Source organism: Elaeis guineensis, chromosome 2 (genome assembly GCF_000442705.2).
Source record: "Elaeis guineensis isolate ETL-2024a chromosome 2, EG11, whole genome shotgun sequence".
In the NCBI taxonomy this organism is placed as follows: domain Eukaryota; kingdom Viridiplantae; phylum Streptophyta; class Magnoliopsida; order Arecales; family Arecaceae; genus Elaeis; species Elaeis guineensis.
The window spans coordinates 242,253-264,208 of NC_025994.2; the positions used below are offsets into that span (position 1 = coordinate 242,253).

General features: G+C 36.5%; 1 protein-coding gene across 1 annotated transcript in view; it reads right to left on the reverse strand.

Annotated features, from left to right (window-relative positions):
- LOC105034220 (transcriptional adapter ADA2) overlaps positions 1-21,199 on the reverse strand; it is a 41,381-nt gene extending 20,182 nt beyond the window's left edge. The window contains 7 exon segments of the mRNA XM_010909276.4: positions 488-563; positions 657-782; positions 879-919; positions 922-943; positions 8,107-8,285; positions 15,020-15,075; positions 20,940-21,199. Coding sequence (XP_010907578.2) covers positions 488-563; positions 657-782; positions 879-919; positions 922-943; positions 8,107-8,285; positions 15,020-15,075; positions 20,940-20,992 — 553 coding nt within the window. The 5' untranslated portion in view covers positions 20,993-21,199.
- Between the last annotated feature and the right edge of the window lie 757 nt (positions 21,200-21,956).

The following is a 21,956-nucleotide window of genomic DNA, read 5'->3' on the forward strand; positions in this document are numbered from 1 at the left end:
CGAACTTATTAAAAGGAAAAGCACATTTCATAGCCTATTCATTTAACTCTTAAAGTACTATAGAAACCGAAACGACAATTGGCTTTATAGCATTTAAAAAGTACAGTTTGACGTTAGTCTTCTCATTACCCGAACCCTGTACTGATGGTTACCATGTTGGCATGCCTGCTACAAGGGCTGAATCAGCATACCAACACTTGGTACACCCCCAATCTGGTCCAGTACTAGTACGGTACAGTCGATATGCACTGGTACCAACCGGTACAGCAAACCATAACTTTGACACACACATACATACATACATGTATACATATATATGTATACATATATCTATATATATACATACATATATGTGTATGTGTGTGTGTGTGTGTATGAGAGCATCCCATTAAGTGTCATATAAATAATATAGGAATTATGTCAGAAAATGTATTCCATAATTAGTGAACATAAAAGGGATTGATATATTCGAAAAATAGTTACCAACCTTTCTTGCCCTCGCCTTGCATTTTAGCCATAGCAAGAAGTTCCTTTCTGTTCTTACCATTAACACGAGACATATCCTATGAAATATGCATGGAAAAGGAAATTCAGAAGGTGCGTGCTTTCTGATAATGTAAATGGAGTATAAACAAGAATGAAAAAAATGTTAGTACCGGAAGAGGATAGCAAGGCGAGTTCATGTATGCTGTTGTATAATGGTCTATACACTGCACCTTACTCTTTGTACCAACATGCTCAGCAACTTCCGCCCAGTTCCCCAGTCCATACATTTCAATTCCCTAAAGATAATTCAAATAAATGTAGACTAGTTTCAAAGTTACACTTGAAATGCCAAGGGCTCTGCATAACTATACAGCTAATGGGACTGCAAGTACCTCTAAAAGTAGTATTTCTTCATCTGCATTCCATCTGGACAAATAAGGGGGAAGGACAAGTTGTCCTGTTGGAAGATTAATTTGAGTAACAAAACAAGAACAATAATATATACCAGCTTTAATGCAGCAAAAGAATCTCAAAGAAACAAATTGCTGAGGCCAAATAAGCTCAAGCACTTCTTTATAGTAAGAAACAACAAGGCCTATAGTGTATATTATTTGCAGAATATAACTAAACTTATACAATAAGATCTGGGTGAATATTTAACTAAAAAGTTTGAAGCATGCAGGATCACAAGTCAAACTAAAGCATGGTACCAAGCATGGTTTTCAGAACCGTTCCGAACAAGGTAGTTCAGGGCGTGCCGACCCAGATCGGTGGAAAATCGGGACGGTTTCATCTTGAAAAGCGGCATACGCCAATGCCAAGGGAGAGAGAGGGAAAAAGAAAAAAGAGAGGGGAGAGAAATGCCAAACGACGTCGTCGGAGGGTGGTGCTAGCCTGCCAAGGCCATCGGAGGGCCACAGAAACGTCCACGCTCAATGTCGTCTGATAGGGGCTTTAGCACCAAGAGAGAGAGGGGAGAGATGTTATCGGACAACAGGGACGGCGGCAGAGAAGTATCTCCGACGCAGCTGGGTGGTTGTCGTGGCCATCGGGCAGCGAAAAATGCACGGGCGAAGCCACGGCCGCAGAACAAGGGCTATCATCCCTGTTCCTTGTGTCGTATTTTTTAAAAACGATGATGAATGATGAAGCCGATAGTGGGTTTGCTATTTCAATATTTTTTTTAAAAAAACTCAGAAACAGTGAAGCCGACAAACTCATTGCTGGCTTCATTATTGTTAAGCTTTTTAACAAAAGCCCATGAAACAGGGACAATTGCCCCCCGTTTCACGGCCATGGAGCCGCAGGTAGCGTTTACGCCGCCCGGTGACCACAACAGCCAATCGGAGGCCCTCCAGCAGCCTCTCCGCCGGACCCCCTCAATCCTTTTCTTTCCTCCCCCCCCTCTCTTTTCTCCCGCAGACGACACAGAGCCACAGTGGCCACCGCGGCCCTCCGAGGGCCACCGGCGACGTCTCCGCCGCCTCAACCTGCTTCCCTCCCCTCCTCTCTCTCTTCTCTTTTCCTCCCTTTCTCTCTTTTCCTCCTCCCCAGTTCGTCCCTTCCTCCCTTTGTCGATTCGTGCCAGTCCAATCCAGTACAAAGCCGTACCAATTTGTGCCGCTAGTCGACCGGAACAGTGTCCAGAACCAGTTTTCAAAACCTTGGTACCAAGCATTACAACACTAACTGGATCATAGAGATAATGCAATATTGATAACTAAGAGAACAAAGAGTAGTTAGTTGCTTTTTGTTTCACAACACACAAAAGAATACCTTCACATAGATGGGCATAAACGGATGAATTTCTACAATAGAGTAGCAAGCATTTTGAGAATGAATAAAAGCTAAAATAATTATAAGAGGACCACCATGAAATGGAGCATCGAAAAATTAAGATAGAGACAAAGATGTTAGGCCATGCTTGGTTCCCTGGAATAAGGCTCTTGCTTGAGCTTCAGCCTTTGCACCAGGCCTCAAGCTTCCTAGCCATTTTTTCTTAATTCTAAAAATACTAAAAATGCTAATATGAATAACTAAATATTTCCAACAGCAATTTCAATACAATAAGGTACCCTAAGATTCTAAATCTTCTCTCATTAAGTCTACATATCAACAAAACCTAGGATTTGATCATAAAAACCTAGGGTTAAAAATATTTCGGGCTTGGCTTAAATCCCCAAGCCCAAGTCTGGATTGTTTAATAAACAGACCCAAGCCTGCTCAAACGGCTCGAAGCTTAAGTAGACTAGGCAAGCCGCCCCACCTATGAACAGGTCTAATCCCAAGTTAGGTGGATTGATTTAGTTAATAGCAGACTTGGAAGGCTCAATTTCTTTATAATACCTACTTAGAAGGCTTGATGAAAGGAGCCAACATATATATCCACATGTGTGGCCTATGTTTTGAAAAAGCATATCTCATGAACCTAGCTTATAATGTTATTTCTTGCTTTAAAGAGGGTTTGAGTGCATTTTGTTCAGCATCTTTGGACATCATAAATGTTATTAATAATATTTGATTTGCTTTTTTTATTTGATGGGACACAACATTCAACTATACTATAAAGAATCTAGCTAGTCAAGTTTCTACTAATTCAATAAGATTAGGAACGCATGCTTCTCTCCATGTGCAAAATATCATACTCACAAAAGATATAGAATAGCAAAGGAGGCAAAAACAACAGCATTAGCATGATAAAAAATACATTTTTTTATCATCCTTTAATCTAAACATATCATAGATCTTTTATGTAGGATTTTTAAATGCCCATCATGGACCATCTCGTTAGGCAAAATTCTAAAGAGGATCCCTAATTCCCTATGATATCTTTACTATGATTATAGGATCTTGACTAGCATGCTTTCTCCAAGGAAATGGAAGCCTAGTGCTCTAACAGCTTTAAATAAATTAATGTAATGATAACTTATGGACAACCTTAGAAATTGGTTGTTTTGAATATTTTGATGCTCACAGTCCCTAGGATATTTGTTGTCAAGGTCTAAGTCCACAGATCCTATCATTTCTTGTTATTCTCTCCTGCATTCCCATTCATTACTTCAATGAACACCACAGGTGCACTTGACCCATAACACAAAGGTGCGGTTGACCCATAACTAAAGTAAAGCTTACAATGGTGATGTATAGCAGTCACCACAACGAAACTGCCATGTTCAATGGATTAGTTGCTTCATGTTCATCCTCCAAGAATACTCAAGAAGAATCCTTTTTCATTCTCCTACCCTTCACTTTCTTCTAAGCACAGAGATTCGTAGGTTGCTTAACCAGTCAAAGTTCAAAGGTGGACTCAATTTGATGGATCACAACATCAATTTGATACCAAATCAGATTTTGCTCCTTTTTGTTCTTTTGCTTGCTTTCATTATTCTAATGTCCTCTTGATTTTGTTGTTTATTATATAAGAGCAATTTATATATTTATTTTTATGGTCCCTCGTTACAGTTGCATGAAGCCAATTTTTTTATATAGTTATGGCTCACCTAAATTAAGTAAGAACAAAGTGACAAGGAAGAGAATTTGCTCTACTTGTATTGTGATTGGATTTTATGCATCTAGTGAATTGATTTTTTGCCTCCTACTCAATTTCATAATGCAATCACGTTATCAGAAGCATATCCCTAAGGCTAGATATGCGCCTTGGTTTGTTCAGAGATCCGAAACTCTGAATCAACTAGTATTTGCGAGAGATGTCACTTGCATTGAACAACTTAGGATGCATAGACACATGCAATAAATTATGTTTCATGCTTGGAACCATCGGGCGGTTAAGAGAGACACTAAGTATAAGCATGGAGGTTCTGTATTCTTGCATATCCTTGCCCGTCATGTTAAGAACAGGGTTCACAAATTCCGATTTGTAGGATAAGGGGAGGCACTAAGTAGGTATTTTAATAATATCTTGCATGCTATCAAAAGACTACAAGGAGAGTTGCTCAAGTGAACTGAGCCAATTCCTGCACACTCCATAGATGAAACATGGAAATGGTTTGAGCTAAAAGACTCTTTGATCAATTAATTACATTAACTATTTTAAACATGACAAAAATTGAACCAAATTCTTTTAATCTTAGAATTGTCTAGAAGCACCAGATGGGGCACACATCAAGGTAAGTGTGCCAAAAGAAAACATGACTATATACCGAGCACCAAAAAGAAATGAAACTGTTACCAGTATCTTAGGAGTTTACTCGCAAGATATGCAATTCATCTATGTTTTACCAGGTTGGGAGAGGTCAGCAGCTGATGATAGAGGGCCTTGAGATGCTACAAAGTAACACAAATAGGTTAAGGGTCCCACATGGTAAGATTTGATAGCCAACAATACATCTTTAATATATGAAACTTGATTTGAATCTTCCGTGCTACTTATATATGTTCATCTTACTCAACCTAGTTTTGAATTTAGGTTACCACTACCTAGTGGATGCTAGAAACAGAAATGGAGAGGGACTCCTTGCACCATTTGGAAGGCATCTGTACCATTTAAATTTAGAGTGGGAAGAAAACCAACCAAACAATGGTGAAGACTTAGAGTTTTTTGATATGAAGCATTTAGGAGCTCGAAACATGCTAGACAGATGCTTTCACATGCTTAAGCTGCACTAAGGAATTTTGAGGAGTCCTTCCTAGCTAATCAAGATAAAAAGTCGAATCATTATGACATGTTGCCTTCTTCATAACTCTTTTAGAGAAATAGATATAGACTCATTAGAGGAAGAGGTGGAAGTGCAAAAAAATGTCCAAAGAAATTAATGGTGATCCAATTACAATCGTTAAGCCATCAGATCCATGGAGTGCATGGAAGGATAATTTGGCATTTATATAATTTGATGATTGCAGAAGCAGAGATAAAGTTGTCTGCGTTTTAAGCAAAACTTTTTGTGCATTATTTCAATCTGATTTCTATGGAAATGATTATGTAATAACTAAGAACAAGTGTTTGTGTTAATAAATTTTGTTTGTAGAATTACATGTATCATTTTCTTTCATGAACTTTTTATTTTTTCTTATAGTTGTCAATTGTGCTGACTAATACTGTTTTTTCAATATGGTAATTGCAGTTTTATTGATGTCTACCCACTATTGGATGAGCTTTGTCTTATTTAACTCATGTAATTATGGCTAAGATGATAATTTCATATAATATTTCTTAATTTTTGATATTATTTAAAGTATTTTCTGATTGCCAAGAATATCTTCTTGAACAGAACAAACCCAAGCCCAAGGAGGGAGAGGCAAAAATAAAAGTAAGTTGACAGATGAGAAAGATCAAGCTTGAGTTGAAGCACCTCTGGGGTTAACTAATGCTAATAATTCTAAGGCTGATAATGGTCCCTATTCAGGTTAAAACAGATATTGGAATGGCAATGGAGCAGAAGCTCCCTGCATGCAAAACCAAACACTGCATATTGAATCGAGAATCAAGACTTCAAAGGACTTAACATTGTGAATGATATGTTACAAGATATTAAATCCCATGGGATGGCGCTGTCCCGATCTTCCAGTGGGACAAGACACACCACCGTCGTGCCCCCTCCCGACACTTGAGATGAGATATCCCAATCAAGACGTGAGATGTTGGTGGGATGACCCTATCCTGACACATGGGGTGGTACCCCATTCCGATGTCCCATGGGACATCCCACCGGGACCTAAATCCATGTAACATATCATGGAGGTATGAGTGGGTTTGATTGGAATGACACAATGAAATGTGACTGCTGACTAGTTAGTCAAAGATGCATATTTACAAGTGTAAATCTGAAGAGCTCAGTATAATTTTTGGAAAGGAAGATACTAAATCACCTACTGATGTTTGTAAGGAGTTGAATGAGGAAGGGAATAATGATAACTTGAACAAGATTGTAGATCAAATTTTCAGACCAGATGGTTTTGAAGTTACCTCAACTGCCACAGAAACACCAACTGCCGAGAACGGGAATGTCCAGGAAGAAACAAGCAAAGAAAAAGCATTGATGCCTTGGGTGAATATATCATGGAAGTTGCACTAACTATTATGTCAAGACTGAAGATGTGACTTACAGATTTTCAGGCAATTGGTTTAGGTGCTGCATTTGCTGAGACAAGACAGAAGATGAGTGAAAGATTACTAAAATCATGGCGTATTAGATGATCTTAGAGATACCAAGCATTACGAATGATCGGTTTGACCGTGAAACAATTGATATCTTTTTTATTATCCAGGACGATCAGAAAGAGGAGATTATAAAAGGCAAGGTTCGCTAAACCAATACTAAAAGTCATCTCGATCGATGATCGGTTCGGCACGATATGGGTGCATGGGTGCATACCATGTCGTTCTAGGGCATACTGATACAAGGAGCCAAAGAGGGGGAGAGAGGAAGAGAGAGAGTCAGAGAGGGAGGGAGAGGGAGAGGAAGAGAGGGAGAGTGAGGTCGAGAGGAAGGGCTCACTGTCCAAGCTTCCCTCATGGAGATAAGTGCATCAGCCGTGGCCATGGTGGCTAGATCAAGACCTCCCTATGGTTCTTGGTTAGGGCTCCAACAGTGCGAGAGAAACCAAGGAAGATCTATAGAAACTCCTTGGATCTGGAGCAATGGAACCCCTTGCTAGAGTCAGGGAGGGTAGGAGAGAGGGAGAGGGAAGATGCTTACTAACACCAAGCATGGGCAGAGGGGGGGTCTCGAAAGATCACAAGCCCAAAGGAGGGTAGAATGGAGGCTTGTTACCGAGCTCAGGGAAGGGGGGATTAGAGCTGGTTTAATGGAGATTAGAGCCAATTTAACCAAGGTTAGAGAGGGTTTGGCCTATTTACCAAGCCGACAAGGCGAACCGTCCCAATTCCCCATTGGTTCGGTTCTAGGCTTCAAAGTAGTTCGGCCAACAATGATGGAAGGTGCTGCTTAACGGTTCCATTTTAGTTCTGCTTAATGATTCTTAATTTCATTCATTTAAAAATCGAAAGCTGTGGTTATTTCAATTAGTTATTGACATGTGCTATTATAGATATTTATGTTTTAGTTTGACATGAATCTTTTGATTTATAAATAAAAAATATTCAGTACGTACAAATGGATGAGTTTTTTTGAGTGCATGAGATGCTTTAAGAAAATTTATAGCATTTGAATAAAAGATATATTTTTGTAATTGTTACTCTAAATTCTTATTAGATTAAGTTGTTGATGCATAAGGCTCCTACAATTATGGGGTTTGGGGAGGATCAGATGTATGTAGCCTTAACCCCACATGCAAGAGGCTGCTATCGTGCCAAGTCATAATGGAGCACCATACCATTGTGCCAAGGCCCATCTTCATATTTTATAATTTCTAGTTAAGCATATTTAGGACAACTGATAAAAATTTGTTTTACATACATGTGGGAGCCTCTACCAATTTAGATAGTTCAAAATATGACTATTATTTGTTTTACATACAGACAAGTAAATGATTCAGATGTAAGATGGTTTCAACAGTGAAACTTAAGCAATATAAAACAATTCAAGACTAACTTTTTAACCCTTTATTAAACATTTGTCAAAAACAATTTCTCAAGCTACATTAATAGTTACTGTTAAGTACAAGCAGCAAATATGAAAAAGAGGTAAAAGAAGTACCAACCATAACTCTATAGGGATGGTTGCTTTTGTGCGGAGTAACTTCAGCACCTACAGAAAAGCACTCCACACAAAGATCAAAATCAGGACATTTTGTGCATTTGATACGAATCTTCCCTGATATATCCTTATTGCAATAATTACAGTGATACAAAGCCTTTTTCCCTTCACTTGCTCCAGGACCTGCCTCAACAGTACACAGCTACCATGAGATTAGATTTACATAAAAGAAGATCGATGTCTCTAAGTTTATATATAATGTTATACGTGGTACAACGAAAAGGAGAAGAAAATGGAAAGACCCAACATTTCCTAAATGGAAACAATTCTATTTTCCATCTTTGTGGTCAGTAATATACATGGAATCCAATTTCCCACAAACAGGGACAAACAGTTGTTCCACCATTACCACAAGAAACTAGAGACTCGCAATGTAATCTAAGCAAATACTGCAATTCCTGAACTAATCAAACTTTGACAGCTCATATTACACCTGAGTAAGCATTTTGACTTGAATGCCTTCTGTGGTGAAACATCTTATACCAAAACTAACCATATCTAATCCTAGTACAGTCACATTTCATAATGTACATATTCTGCGCATACAAATTACAAAATGCTTACTGCCAATGTTTAGCGTCCCAGCCGTCCTGTCCTGTTCCTGTGAGAAAATAGGACCATGACAAGGTCGGGACCCTGAAACCCATGAAGCAGGGAGAGAAAAAGAAAGAGGAAAGAAAGGAAAGAATGAAAGATGAAGAAAAGGAAAAGGTAATAGGAAAGAAGAAGAAAAAGAAAAGAAAGAAAAGAAGGGAGAAGAAAAAGAAAGGAACGAAAAAAGAAAGAAAGGAAAGAGGAAAAGGAAAAAGGGAAAAGGGAAAAAGAAATAAAGGAAGGGATATGTTTTAGAAAAAGGAAAGAAAGAAAGAAGAAAAAGAAAAACAAAAGAAAGGAAAGAAGAAGGGAAGAGAGATGGAGGATATCTATCAAGACTGCCACCGAAATGGGGCGGGACAGCGAGGCATCCTGTTCCATGAAAAAAACGGGACAATCCGTCCCATAAGATTTAAAACCTTGCTTATTGCTAATACATTTTGGGATTTTATCCAAGATACCTAACATCAATCACATGGCATAGAGTCTTAAAATGATATTCTACCATGTTTTTATAGCTTGGTGTCCTGTTCATAATGTGAGTTTTTTCATAACACCATAATTTTGGCTGTCTCAATAACCACACAGTTACTCAAGTATTTTCACCAACTTACATGGTATCAAAGAATGACATCATATGAAAATCTTTGTGAATGTCTTTAAGATAGTCAGATACTAGGCCATGGATGGGAGAGAACTGCCAATGGTGCAAACGGTTGCACCACCCTCGTTATTGGTTCATCATCTCACCGGCCTAGCCAAGGATAGCCAATTTCCATAAATTATGATTGGCCAGCTGTTGAACTTCACAAGAACCCACTGAGATTTGTTTCATTTCCTAGTGAGGCTTATGAATCTCTTGTTTGAACCTCCCAGTACATTCATCAAAGTCACCTTTTTATCACCACTTCTGTAAAAATGGGTCATCTCAGGGAATCAAACATCTTTCAAGCATTATATCCAACTTGCACCAGATAGGTCTTTTAGAACTCAATTTCCCTCCCACTAGTCTTGGACCTCTTTTCCTTAGATTGGAAGAAATGCCTCTCCTCTCCATGATCGTACTTGTCCTAGTTGAACATGACAAGATTTAACTCAATGCCAAGTATATTCCCTTCAATCCAACACAAAATCTTATTAGTTGTTACAATAACCATAACCTTGCACTCTTGTCCCTAGGGTTTAAATCCTGATACCAAGGCCCACACTATCTGAGGCCAGGTCAGTATGGCACCAGGACTGTACCAAGATGTTCACATATTGATCCTCAATGTCTGCTGAAAACAAGGATGGAGCAGAATAAAATAAATTTAGAAATTGGTTTTCAGAGCACCATGCCATCCCCAGTGCTACAAACCAACAAACTGATCCATTCTCACCAAGACAGATCGAGACAACCTGGACTACAGAGACCCCGGATCCTAGATGCATCCGAGGACCCAGTATCTCTCAGGTGTGTACAATATCACCAGGATGAACCACGTCGTTAATCCTTGTTTTGTCCCAAAACTTCAATTAGTTTGCAGATCCTTCTTCACCAATCAATCATGTTAGGAGCTATCTATCATGCTTCCAATCTTCTCAAAATCCTCTCTCCCAGCTTCCCATGCAAATTTTGAGCTTATTGTTGTACTCTGCAATAATGTAATTCCTGAATTCCAGTATCAGCCATCTGCTGTTGATTTGAGTTGAAATTTCTTAGTGAATCTTAGTTTCATATCTCGGTCACATTTTCATTACCTATCCTTTACAGTTGGGCTTAAAGCTAGTAACTTGCCATAATCTGTTAAAGAGGAAAAGGCACTTACCATTACAACCTTCCTGTTAATGACTTGTGGACCCTTTTCCCGCTTAAATTATACCTCTACATGATCAAACTAGCTTCACACATCATGTCCAAATATTTTAAAGACTTATTTGTCCGATATAAGAGCCCACTTTTTAAACCCACAAATACTCATAAATTTTTCATAGATTTTGAACCTTGATAGTATGATATTGTGATTGCTCAATGCAGACACCCTATGACTCCATGTCATGGATTAAAGTGCCGGACAACACAATCAAAATGGCAAGGTATGCACCATGCTAATGCCTCACCAGAATATGGCACTAACAGAGTTTCAGCCACATCCTGAGGCTTGGAATGATGTAGTGCCAGTGTCAAAGAACAAGCACTAGCATGGTACATACCAAGCTAGTACAAGGGGCATTGCACCCGCATACAATGCCCGAATCCTTACTTGGCACAGTTAGTTGGTGCTGATAAGAGTAAATCCCTCATTGCATAGAATCCTTGCTTGCTTCCACCACCTCCTCCCTTCCATTTTTTGGTTTTGTAGCTTCTTAATCCTCTTCAAATAATGGAATTTTAAGCATTTTAAGTGTCAAGTTCTATTCCAACTTTAATTTATAAAGTAGTGCTCTTCCAAAAGCTTGATTACATCAAGCCAAGTGGATTTGTGTTTTAGTGTTCCTTGACCCTTTAAGTCCCATCATCGAGCTTGAAGGAAACGAACACTTGAATTGTCTCAGACTCTCAATGATGGAGATCCAAAACCATGTCAGGTGCACTGAAGACTGCAACTCAGGGATTTTTCTTAGAACTAGTTCTAGGTGTCAATATAATGTATTTTTTCCTTTTATATCTATTTCTTTTTAGTTATTAGTAGGGATATTCAAAATCAAGGCTGAGATTAAAAGATCTCATATTTCAAAAAATAGCTTGATGACAAAGAACTGTAGCAGTATTGTTCCCAGGTACAGAGCATGCTGTTCATGGTACCGTTCATGGGTGCTGACCCCATGTTACAAGGGCATTTTAGGAAGTCAAAAAGACCTATCAGGATTTCTTTTGTTACAAATAGGGGTCTTAATATTTTATGTAACAGAGTTGGACAATTAATGAAGAAATGGATGATTCCTTCAATTTTTTCTCTTGTGGTGTGATTCTGCAATGGAAGAGTGAGACCTTCAAAACCCAATGTATGCTTCCCTCAAAACCCTATGTTTGATTCCTAGGTCTCAGAGCATCTGATACTATTGTTTCTCTTCTGTTTACCCTTTTCTCTTCTTTCAATTCTATAGTTGCATACCACCTTTCTTGCAATCCTTTTTATCAAAAGCATTCATCATTTCTCATAGACCTCTTATTTTATACACACCAGATTTTTCCCAGAAAATTACAATGCTCTTGATTTCAATTGTTCAACAGCAACTACCCTCAAATTCCCAATTTAAACCGTAGAATCCTCATCTTAGGTTAGATAGTACTTGTCCATTACCTATTTCCCTGAAAAACATGACCTTGCTAGTGATGTTATTGAAAATTCATGTCTCAACCTGAAATTTCACCACCTTTAGGTTTCAACCCTCCCCTAAATCCTTACACATCCCCTTTTCCCATAGACTGTCTTACATCACTTACCAAACATTCAAAGATAAGCCTTTATAAGTTTTCCATCTCTTGCTCATATGAAGGATCTTTTCATTCCACTATTTTGCTAATTAGTTAAGAATGACAGATTCCCTCAGATTCCCAATTTTATAGCAATAGATAATTTTATCAAAGAGCAAAAGATAATTTTGCTTACACATCAATTTTGGCTCATTTTTTAATAGCTTTAATCCCTTAATGTAGTTTAGATTCATGCTATGTTTAATAAGTTATTCTTAATTGTTTTGGTTTTAATTTGTAGTTGTTTGTTGTATCATAAAAACTTCAGAGTTTCTTATTCAAATCTTTAGGGCAAAGGCTAGCTAGATATTGTGTATATTCTTACAATTTTGGTATTCAACATTGAAGCTAATTTTGCAGCTTTTTCCAATTTTGAGTAGGAATATTACCTACAGGTCCTACTTCTCATCACATCTGAGATTTGAATGTTTTAAGCATTACAATTATGTATTGAGTTGAGTACAGTGACCTCCAATGTTGTGTGTTACTGAGATTTGAATTTTTCTATTTTTACAAAGCCAAAGGATAGTTTTCTTCTTATTGAATTCTTAAGATAAACATACAGAAATATCATAATAGAACAAAGAGTCCTATGTGGTAAGCCTTTGCATATCTTTAGGAATAATAAAAGGAGAACAAGAGAATGTAACCAGCTATTTCAGCAAAAATGAATGTTGATGAGTGTTGTTGCTCTTCCTATCATTTCCCTTTCCTTTTTTTTTTTTGGTCTATAATGCTTCCATTCTTTATTTGCACTCAAGAAAGAGCCTCATTATCATGGAAATGACTGTAATTGGAAGCATAGATTGGTTTCTCTTGAATAATTTTCTGCATAGAAATCAGAAATACATTCAAAATTTATATAATTTTCCAGATCTGAAATCCATTTTGGATCCCCACCTATTGCAGGTTAGATATTTCAAATTCCAGCCATATCATTCTTCTATGCACTTCTGTCTTGTTTTAGTTTCTGCAGAGCCTACATTTTTTCTCACTATACATGATCAAAACCTGCTTCATAGCCTCTAAAACATTTTATGAGTTCTCATGGTTCCTAAATATTTGCTCGTTTCAAACTTTTCACTTTGTCGAACTAACCGTGTCTACCACTCATTTTCTACCAGCTACATTCACATTTTGAGCACCAAGTCTGTCTTTCATCATGGATAATCCACATATGCTTCATGTCCCATCAGCTACATTCATCACCTCTCAGGATTCAAATTTATCAATTAGCTCATATGATCCATAGACTTAAAATATTCACAAATTGATATCAGTCATTCCATGAGCATTAGCCTTTATGCATTGGTCTTTTCTAACATCATTCAATGTCCCAAAATACCCTAATTGAGAACTTGGCTACTCCCTCTCTACCCTTACCATTCATGGTCCCTCCCTACCCATATCAGCCCCACTAGTCAAAAATTTTTCCAGTAGACTTTTCATCTTAAGTTACCTTGCTATCAGTTAAATTTAAATCCTACTGCCAATCTACATCAACAAGCTTACCCCTTTATAGTTACATTTTAGAGAACTTGCCCCACAATTTTATCAGTTTGCCATTATCTATGCAATATCACTTGAGGCCTTCTTCTAAGGTTGGCCACATTTGTTACAAATTCTCGCCCATTGCCCTCACCACTAATTGTCAAAATTCATTACCATGCTTATACTCACTAGAGCTCCCACTGATACCATGTAAGCTTACTTGTCTCAAAACCAATGGAACAACTTTGTAACCAATCACCAATTACTCATAGAGAATCTCAAGGTCGAGGCTCATCTATAATCATGCATCTTTAAGCATTATCTCAACTAATCCTGGTAAATCTAAAATCTCTGTCATTTCATTTTCAATTAAAACTCAACCACCATTAATATGTAGGATAAAATGAATGGTTTATTGCATATATGCCTTTTATTTCATATTACTGATTTTCATAATTCTAACAGTAGTTACACTAGGCTAAAAGGCAATCAACATGTCAATCATTTATTCTGACCACGATGATATATAACTTATTAAAAATTTTAAGATTCACATCTGAAATTTCTTGCCTATTATACACATGCACTTTTCATTTTTCTAATTGAGAAATAATTAATGAAACAAATTTTTACATATTTCTTAAAGGGATAAAAGGGTAGAACAATATAGTAGCACTACTTTAATTTTGTGAAGGATGTTGTTATGCTGTAAGGGCATACATGCAAATTTTCAATTTTGAAGGGTTATATATTCGACTTTCATACTTCTGAAGTAGTATATGAGCACCAGTCCACTTTAATAGGGGTGAATATGCAAATATGTACTTTTAATAGTTTACATAATTACAATATTTAAGCAATTAGATTTATATCTTAGGTCAATATGCTTCTCATAACAAACCTTTTATATTTGTAATTAAAGATATAATCACAAGATAGTTGAAAGAAAATACCCTCTACTAGAAACAAAATAAAAAAGGAAACAAACAGCCTAATGCATGATGTGTGTTTATTTGTCACCAAGGATACAAATCCCAGCGGGACGTCCTGTGGAACATCAAGACGGGATACGTCCCATGTGTCGGGATAGGACCGTCCTGTTTCTGTCAAATGTTGGGACGAGACTGGGCGGGACGGCTGTGCATCTCATTCTATGGAAAAAGTAGGACAGTCCTATCCCACGGGATTTAAAATCTTGTTTGTCATGACAAGCTCAGGTCCCTGAACAAAAATAGGCTGCCTAATTATTGCTTAGTGCAGCCCTTGAAGAAATCCTTATGTTCTGTAATTTATATAAGTTCAATGGCAAGAAAACCTGCGGCCATGTTTTCCAAAGTTTCTCCACTTGAAGCAACTCGTCTTCTCTTCGATCTACAAAAGTATAAACAATATGAGTTTTGGATACATAAACATATAAGAGGAAATGACAATAAGCAATAAACTGTGATCATTTTGAATCTATGACTTGATGTGACTACATCATCCGGTAACAAGTATTTAATGCATGAGACTTCAAAATCATAAAACTGTCTGTAAATTGATGTGAACCTCATATAATGCTTGATTTGAGAACACACTGAAGGGAAGGACAATAATAATGATAGAACAGCGCTCCATTTAAATGGTAAAGTGTAAAATTTAATATTTCTAATAAGAGTAAAGAATGCATAAAACCACCAACAACAATACCCAATATTTTTTATACAAAAAAAATCACCAATATGCTAGATCTCCCGTCATTTAATTTACATGACTATTGTAACATGTAAGAGAAGAGTAGTTATAGGAGACTTCAGCATGACTTAATGTATCTAGATTAATTGTACAATCTCAATAAAACTTGTTTCCCTTTCAACTTATCACCTCTTGTAATTGCTGGCTTTTCTGGATGCTATTTTAAATAGATTTTAAGGCCTTAGGGCCTCCTACTACCCCCTCCCCCCAACCTCAGAAAAAAAAATGAAAAAGAAAAGGCTTGACTTTCATTAACCAAGCATCTTTTGCATAATTGCAAAGTGCCTAAATCAATTTCTTTGATGTTATTGTCATTTTGCTTTCCCTCCAAACAACTAACTTGCTTCTCTGTCATACAGAGGAACTCTGTCTACAACATGGAAGCTAAATTGCTTAGCAGAAATATTCTCCAAGTATGTATAATAAATTTCTAGGGCCCATCTCTTCATAAATGGTTGTGACTCTAAATGTGATATGTCACATTTACATTGCTCAATTTGTTGGCACAATTATTCTTAGATTACATCAAGATCTTTCTACGTAGTACACCAAAATCAGAGAAAGGGTCTCCTAATGCATGAGGCTCCCATCACTGCGGGGTTTGAAGAGGATCAGACGTACGCAACCTTACCCCTACATGAAGAGAGGTTGTATCCGTATTTCGAAACTGTGACACCTAGATCACATAAAGCAACCTTACCATTGCATCAAGGCCCGCCCTCTAGTACACCAAAATCAGAAATACGGGGTTTTGATCTTTCTACGTAGTACACCAAAATCAGAGAAAGGGTCTCCTAATGCATGAGGCTCCCATCACTGCGGGGTTTGAAGAGGATCAGACGTACGCAACCTTACCCCTACATGAAGAGAGGTTGTATCCGTATTTCGAAACTGTGACACCTAGATCACATAAAGCAACCTTACCATTGCATCAAGGCCCGCCCTCTAGTACACCAAAATCAGAATTTGATGTTTTCTAATACAACATCCCCTCTATTTATACAATAACTTAGATATTTACATCGTTTCCACATCAACCAATCCAAAAGCATGTTTTTTTAGCATATGTAGAATGAGTAATAGTCAGACAAACATTAACAAACCTGTGGGCTCTTTAGGGGAAAATATTTTGGAGTTATAAAAATAACATCTAAAATCAAAAAATGTATCTTAAGCACAATGCATTTCAAATCATATTGATGATGCACACAAACTTCAATTATTTACAGCTAGAACCAGAATACAAACCCTCTTAACAACCAATAACATGAAATAGTATCACACAAAGTGGAAAAAAAAAAGGATTCAGACAACTTAAATAAAACCAGAAATTATCCACACATGCATGTACACACACAAATACATCTACATGATGCAATCATAGTAGAGGATTATCTATTGCAGTTGAATGCAAGGGTACAGTGTATACCCAAAGGCACATTACACAAGTGGAGGATCCCAATCATTGAATCACGGAGTTACATAGGCCTGTTTGGACCATGTTTGCTGGATTGATGAAATTCTGAAAAATCCCAAAGCAATAAATTCTTTGAAAGGGCAAAATCTGCTTTGCTATAAGGAGTTCTCCATGATGAGTTGTTCAATTTGGGTTGTTAATATGGGAAGTAAAAAGTCATCAGCTATTATTTAGGACAATATAACATCAAAAGAGCTACTACAACCGCAGCCTGCATCGGAGTCCAAGGCAGAGTCCATAAGTGGCAAATGGAATATAGATTACCACCTATTCTTTTTTCTTCTTTTGGGTGTCAAATAAGTTTGATGATAAAGGGTTGCATGTTAATCACTTTAGGAGATTTGTGTTCTATTTAGTGGTTGGTTGCTGATTTCTTCAGGAAATCTACTTTCCATTTTTGTACTACTACATTACCAACAATTGAAGTCTCATAACTCCCTTAGCCAATAGACGGCATGATTCATTAATTTGTTTGGTGAAAGAAAATAATGAAAAAGACCAAGGTTTGACCTTTCCTTTTCTTCAAGTCTATCTTTTATTCCCCTTTGTAAGTCCAATTGCTTCTCTATTTCTCTTGACCTTTCACTCTATTTATTTCCTTTTTATATTATATTATAATTATTTATTCTGTCGTACAATCTCCTTGAAAATACACTTGAAAAGAAAGAAGAAACCCAAGATTTGGCTATCGCCTTCATATGTTTTTGGCTCCTTTCTAGCAGTCCTAATTCTCTCATTCCCCTACACATTCACTCTATTCATTTTTCTCCATATGTCATGTTTCAGTGCTTTCATCTGCTGTAAAATCTTCTTAAAAAGATAATAGTTTCTAAAATCATTAATATTGCAGTTACATTCTTCCTGCACATCTTTGGACTATCTTGAGATTATCAACTTTTATATATTGTCAAAATTTGCATTGCATATCCTGTTTTCCGCATGATTTCATGTTTGTCATCGGAAATCACTTAGAGATCCACCAAAAAGCGTCTAGAAAACCCATAAGACATTTAGAATAGGTTTGCTTACATCCTCGGCAACAATCTAATTCACATAGTGCACTTGCAGACTACTCATCATTTGATCGTCTGGATTAACAAAAATATATGATGTATTAGGTTTTCTGAAGTCAGATAGCTAGTGACAAAGGTAAAGTAAGCCCCTAATTTTTGTCAAACCTTCATTCTACCTATGCCTTGCAGGTCATTCATAAACGTTCCTAAATGAAGAGATGTACATATTTGTGTATGTCAACCTTGCAAACTATGATATGAGACAGGGACATTACTAAGCGCCATAAAACATCAATACAGTTTGCAAGAACAAACAAAATTTGACTGTTTAGCAAATTATAAAAAAAAAATATTATGAATATCTTTGTATTGATAATTGAGATATACAAGCATACATGATTCTTAAACAATCAACACCCTAACTTGCTACATTTGATTTCAGACTTTGAAATGTGATAACCAACATTAAGTATCTTATGAGTACAATAGTACAAAAATAATATAATAAACCCCTTAAAATGATTTCCTTCTCATCTGGACATATCCACAGCCCTCAAACTGTAAGTACTATGCTAGCTCCCACACATCCTTTTTACCTACCAAAATAACTTATCTATACAAACTCCCTGCTAGTCTGTTTGCTATTAGATGCCTTTTCCAGAGTTCCTTGTAATCCGGTTCATCTTCTCAATATTGATTTTTAGCAGTTTTACCAAGGTGTGGGATTCATTAGATTAAGGAAATCCATGTCTGTAGAATCAGTACATACCATAATACCGCCATAATGGTATTGAACCATTATTTGGCATAGGGGGCATACAGCCTATTGGTACACCAAATTGACCCTCCGACCAGGCATATTAATATTGTAACAACATGATACTGATACATGGTCCCCCACCAAGATTCTAAACTTTGAAGAAAACAGCTATGACGCATACCGTAAAAGGAAACTGGTGTGCTAACTAATGCAATCACATCTATATAAATCACTGAACATGTAAGATTGGGCCTATAGGACTTATTGTGCCTCGGTCTGCTCTTCACTGTACCAGTCAAATAAAATGATGTCATGGACTGTGGAAGGATAGGGTTTTTAAGAAAAAATAACAAAAAGTCCAAAAGAATGGATTGGCGAAAGAATATGAGTGAACCAGTACATTATCATGTTAGAGGTATGTATCCAATTTATCTTTAGTTAACCAGATCCAATTCTTTTTATATCACACTATCCTTCAAAAACTTGGCTTGTTTACTCCCTAAGACTATTCTAAATAGAATATGAATTCATACACTTGAGAATAGAATGACTAGATATTCTTTTTCTCTCTTGTATTGTCAATGTTTGTATTACAAAATAGGCTTTATTCTACACTAAATGAGTGAAAGAGATCACAAAATATTCTCCAAACATTCTTGTTTCTCTCCAAGGTTGTTGTAAATAGGATTTGTGAACTCATACAAATTGGCTGAGAATATAATGCCTTGGAATTTTTTGCTCCCCTTTGTATTACTTGATGCTGGTTGAATTGAATTTTCTGAAAAAATGATTGATGAGACCACTAACTTTTTTCATATGACCACTAATTTTTTTCATATGCTAGAAAATTAACAACAAAGTTAGTTGTTAAATAACGGATTTAGGCTCATTGCTGTTGATCCAGAACTTGCGATCCAGATCAAAATGGCTCAAAAATATTAGATAACATCATGATAGATCAAATATATAAACAATTTTATACATACCAATACACCACATAAAATTGACTCCCCTCCCTCTTTCTCTCCTCAGTTCAACAGTATGTGTTGAGAAGGAAAACGATATATGTATCAGCAGTCATGAGCTAAATAAAATGTTGGTTCATAGGACTATTAAATTCTCATATGAACCATTTAATTCTCCCCATTGTTGTGTATTTCATGCTAAACAAATGTAGCTGATTTCTGAAAAATGATTCTCATTACTTCATGAATAATCTCTCATCACCATCTTCACATTCATATTGCTTCTTGACTACAAGCAAAACAAACTAATGATGGCATTTGATAGTTTACATTACTGCCATATTTTAAAAATAATGAGCCGGATAGGATGTCCCTCTACTAAAACCCTTCTCATAGTAATACTAGGAACATGTCTACACATTGATTCAACACAAGCAGAAAGTGCCTTGCTGTTAACATGTCTCAATGAGTGGCTAATCAAATTAGTCAATTGAAAATCAGGCTAGGTTTGAACTCCTAAATTTTCATTCAATTTAGATTTCATTTGAAAATGTATCAATAGCCTGCTCAAATTTAATAGACTGATCTTCACGGGAACTGCATATCTGAATTACTAATGTATATTTGGGAATTCTGATAGTCTGAAAAGATATTTAAATTTCTAAACATAAAGTATAATTCAATATGTCACCATCAGAAAACTGGCAAGACCACTTTTTGGGTGTCTCTATGAATTCAACCTAACCCACCAAGTTTTATGAATTTTACCATTTATCAGAGTACCTCATAGTGCATTTGCAAGACGATGCAAACTATTGGGACAAGATTTGCACTAAATCAACTCTTGCAGGGTCATAGTCTCCTTTACTCTCAAGACATAGCCATCGCGAAAAGAATGGCAAGAAAATCACTTTATGCCTCTGTTTAACCAATCAAATTACTTTTAGGTTGCTAATCCATTACTTCTCAGAAATTTTATATTAGTCTAGAATTCTTTCCACTCCATATAATTTCATCCACTAAATCCCTCTGGAAATCAATTGATAACACTTTCAGAAGATTTACAACTTCAGCATATATACAATTAGCCAAATAGCGATGTAGAATTCGTAACCACAATCCTAATTTTAATAAATGCCAACTCAAAAACACAAAATTCGGCAAAAATTCTCGCAATCAAACTACCGAAGTTCCCGGTAACCACAAACTCCATCACGTAGACACGAATAACCTCCAAGAAAGAATCAAAATTAGAACGTGAGAGATAATGATAAAGAGATCTTGACCTCTGGTTGGCTTCGTCATCGCCGGTGTTGGGCACTCCGCGGGAGCGCCCCATCGCTGCTCGAAGCGGACGGATTGTCCGAACCCTAATCTTGGAACGGGAATGGGGACGGAATCGAAGGGGGTGTACGGCCCCGCTGGGGCGAGGGTTCAAACGCAAACCCTAGATCGCCTCCGTGTTTGCGTTTCCGCGAGTCTCCGGAGGTTCCGACCATGTGAATAGATCTACGGTGGCGGCGTTTCAGGTGAAGGAAGGCCGTCTGCGTTTTTGATGAACATGTCCCGCGGGCTGATACACTTGGCACCATTGAGAAGGCGGTATGTGCACGTGTCCGTATGATTCGGCCACGTAAGTGGATACGGTGGCCTCTCTGGTGCTATTAATGTGAAACTAGTATGGCACCCAATCGCACGAGAGCTTGACAAATTTCATAATTGAATTTGTGTTATTAAATTTTTTTTTTTAGACAATAGAATCAATAAATGGTTTAAAATCAAAAACAAAATAAAATTTATTAACACGTGAATATTTTTATAAAAACAACACACATATAGTATAGTATTTATATGAATACTATTATGATAGTATTTTAAAAAATTGAAAAAGATTAGGCTCACATATTACTGTTGTAACATAATATTTTTATGGTTCATAATAATTAACATGGCATCTAAAGAATATTTTATATCATTTTATATTTTATATAATTCAAAGAGAAAATTAACTTTTTTCAACACTAATTTTTCATATAATTGATATTTAAAACCTAATGATTTCAAATATCTTTATATATAATTATATATTTCAAGAAAATTAGCATTTTTTAACACTTAGAAATTAATATTATTGTCAAAATAACTTTCATATGATTAATATTTAAAAACATATCTAACTTTTTTTGCAAAAATTTAACAATTGAAAAAGTGTTTGAATAATTTTTTTATATAATAATGCAATTTTGTTTGACTCAAATAAGACTTTGTTTAATATGAGATTAATAAATTTCTAGCTTGAATGA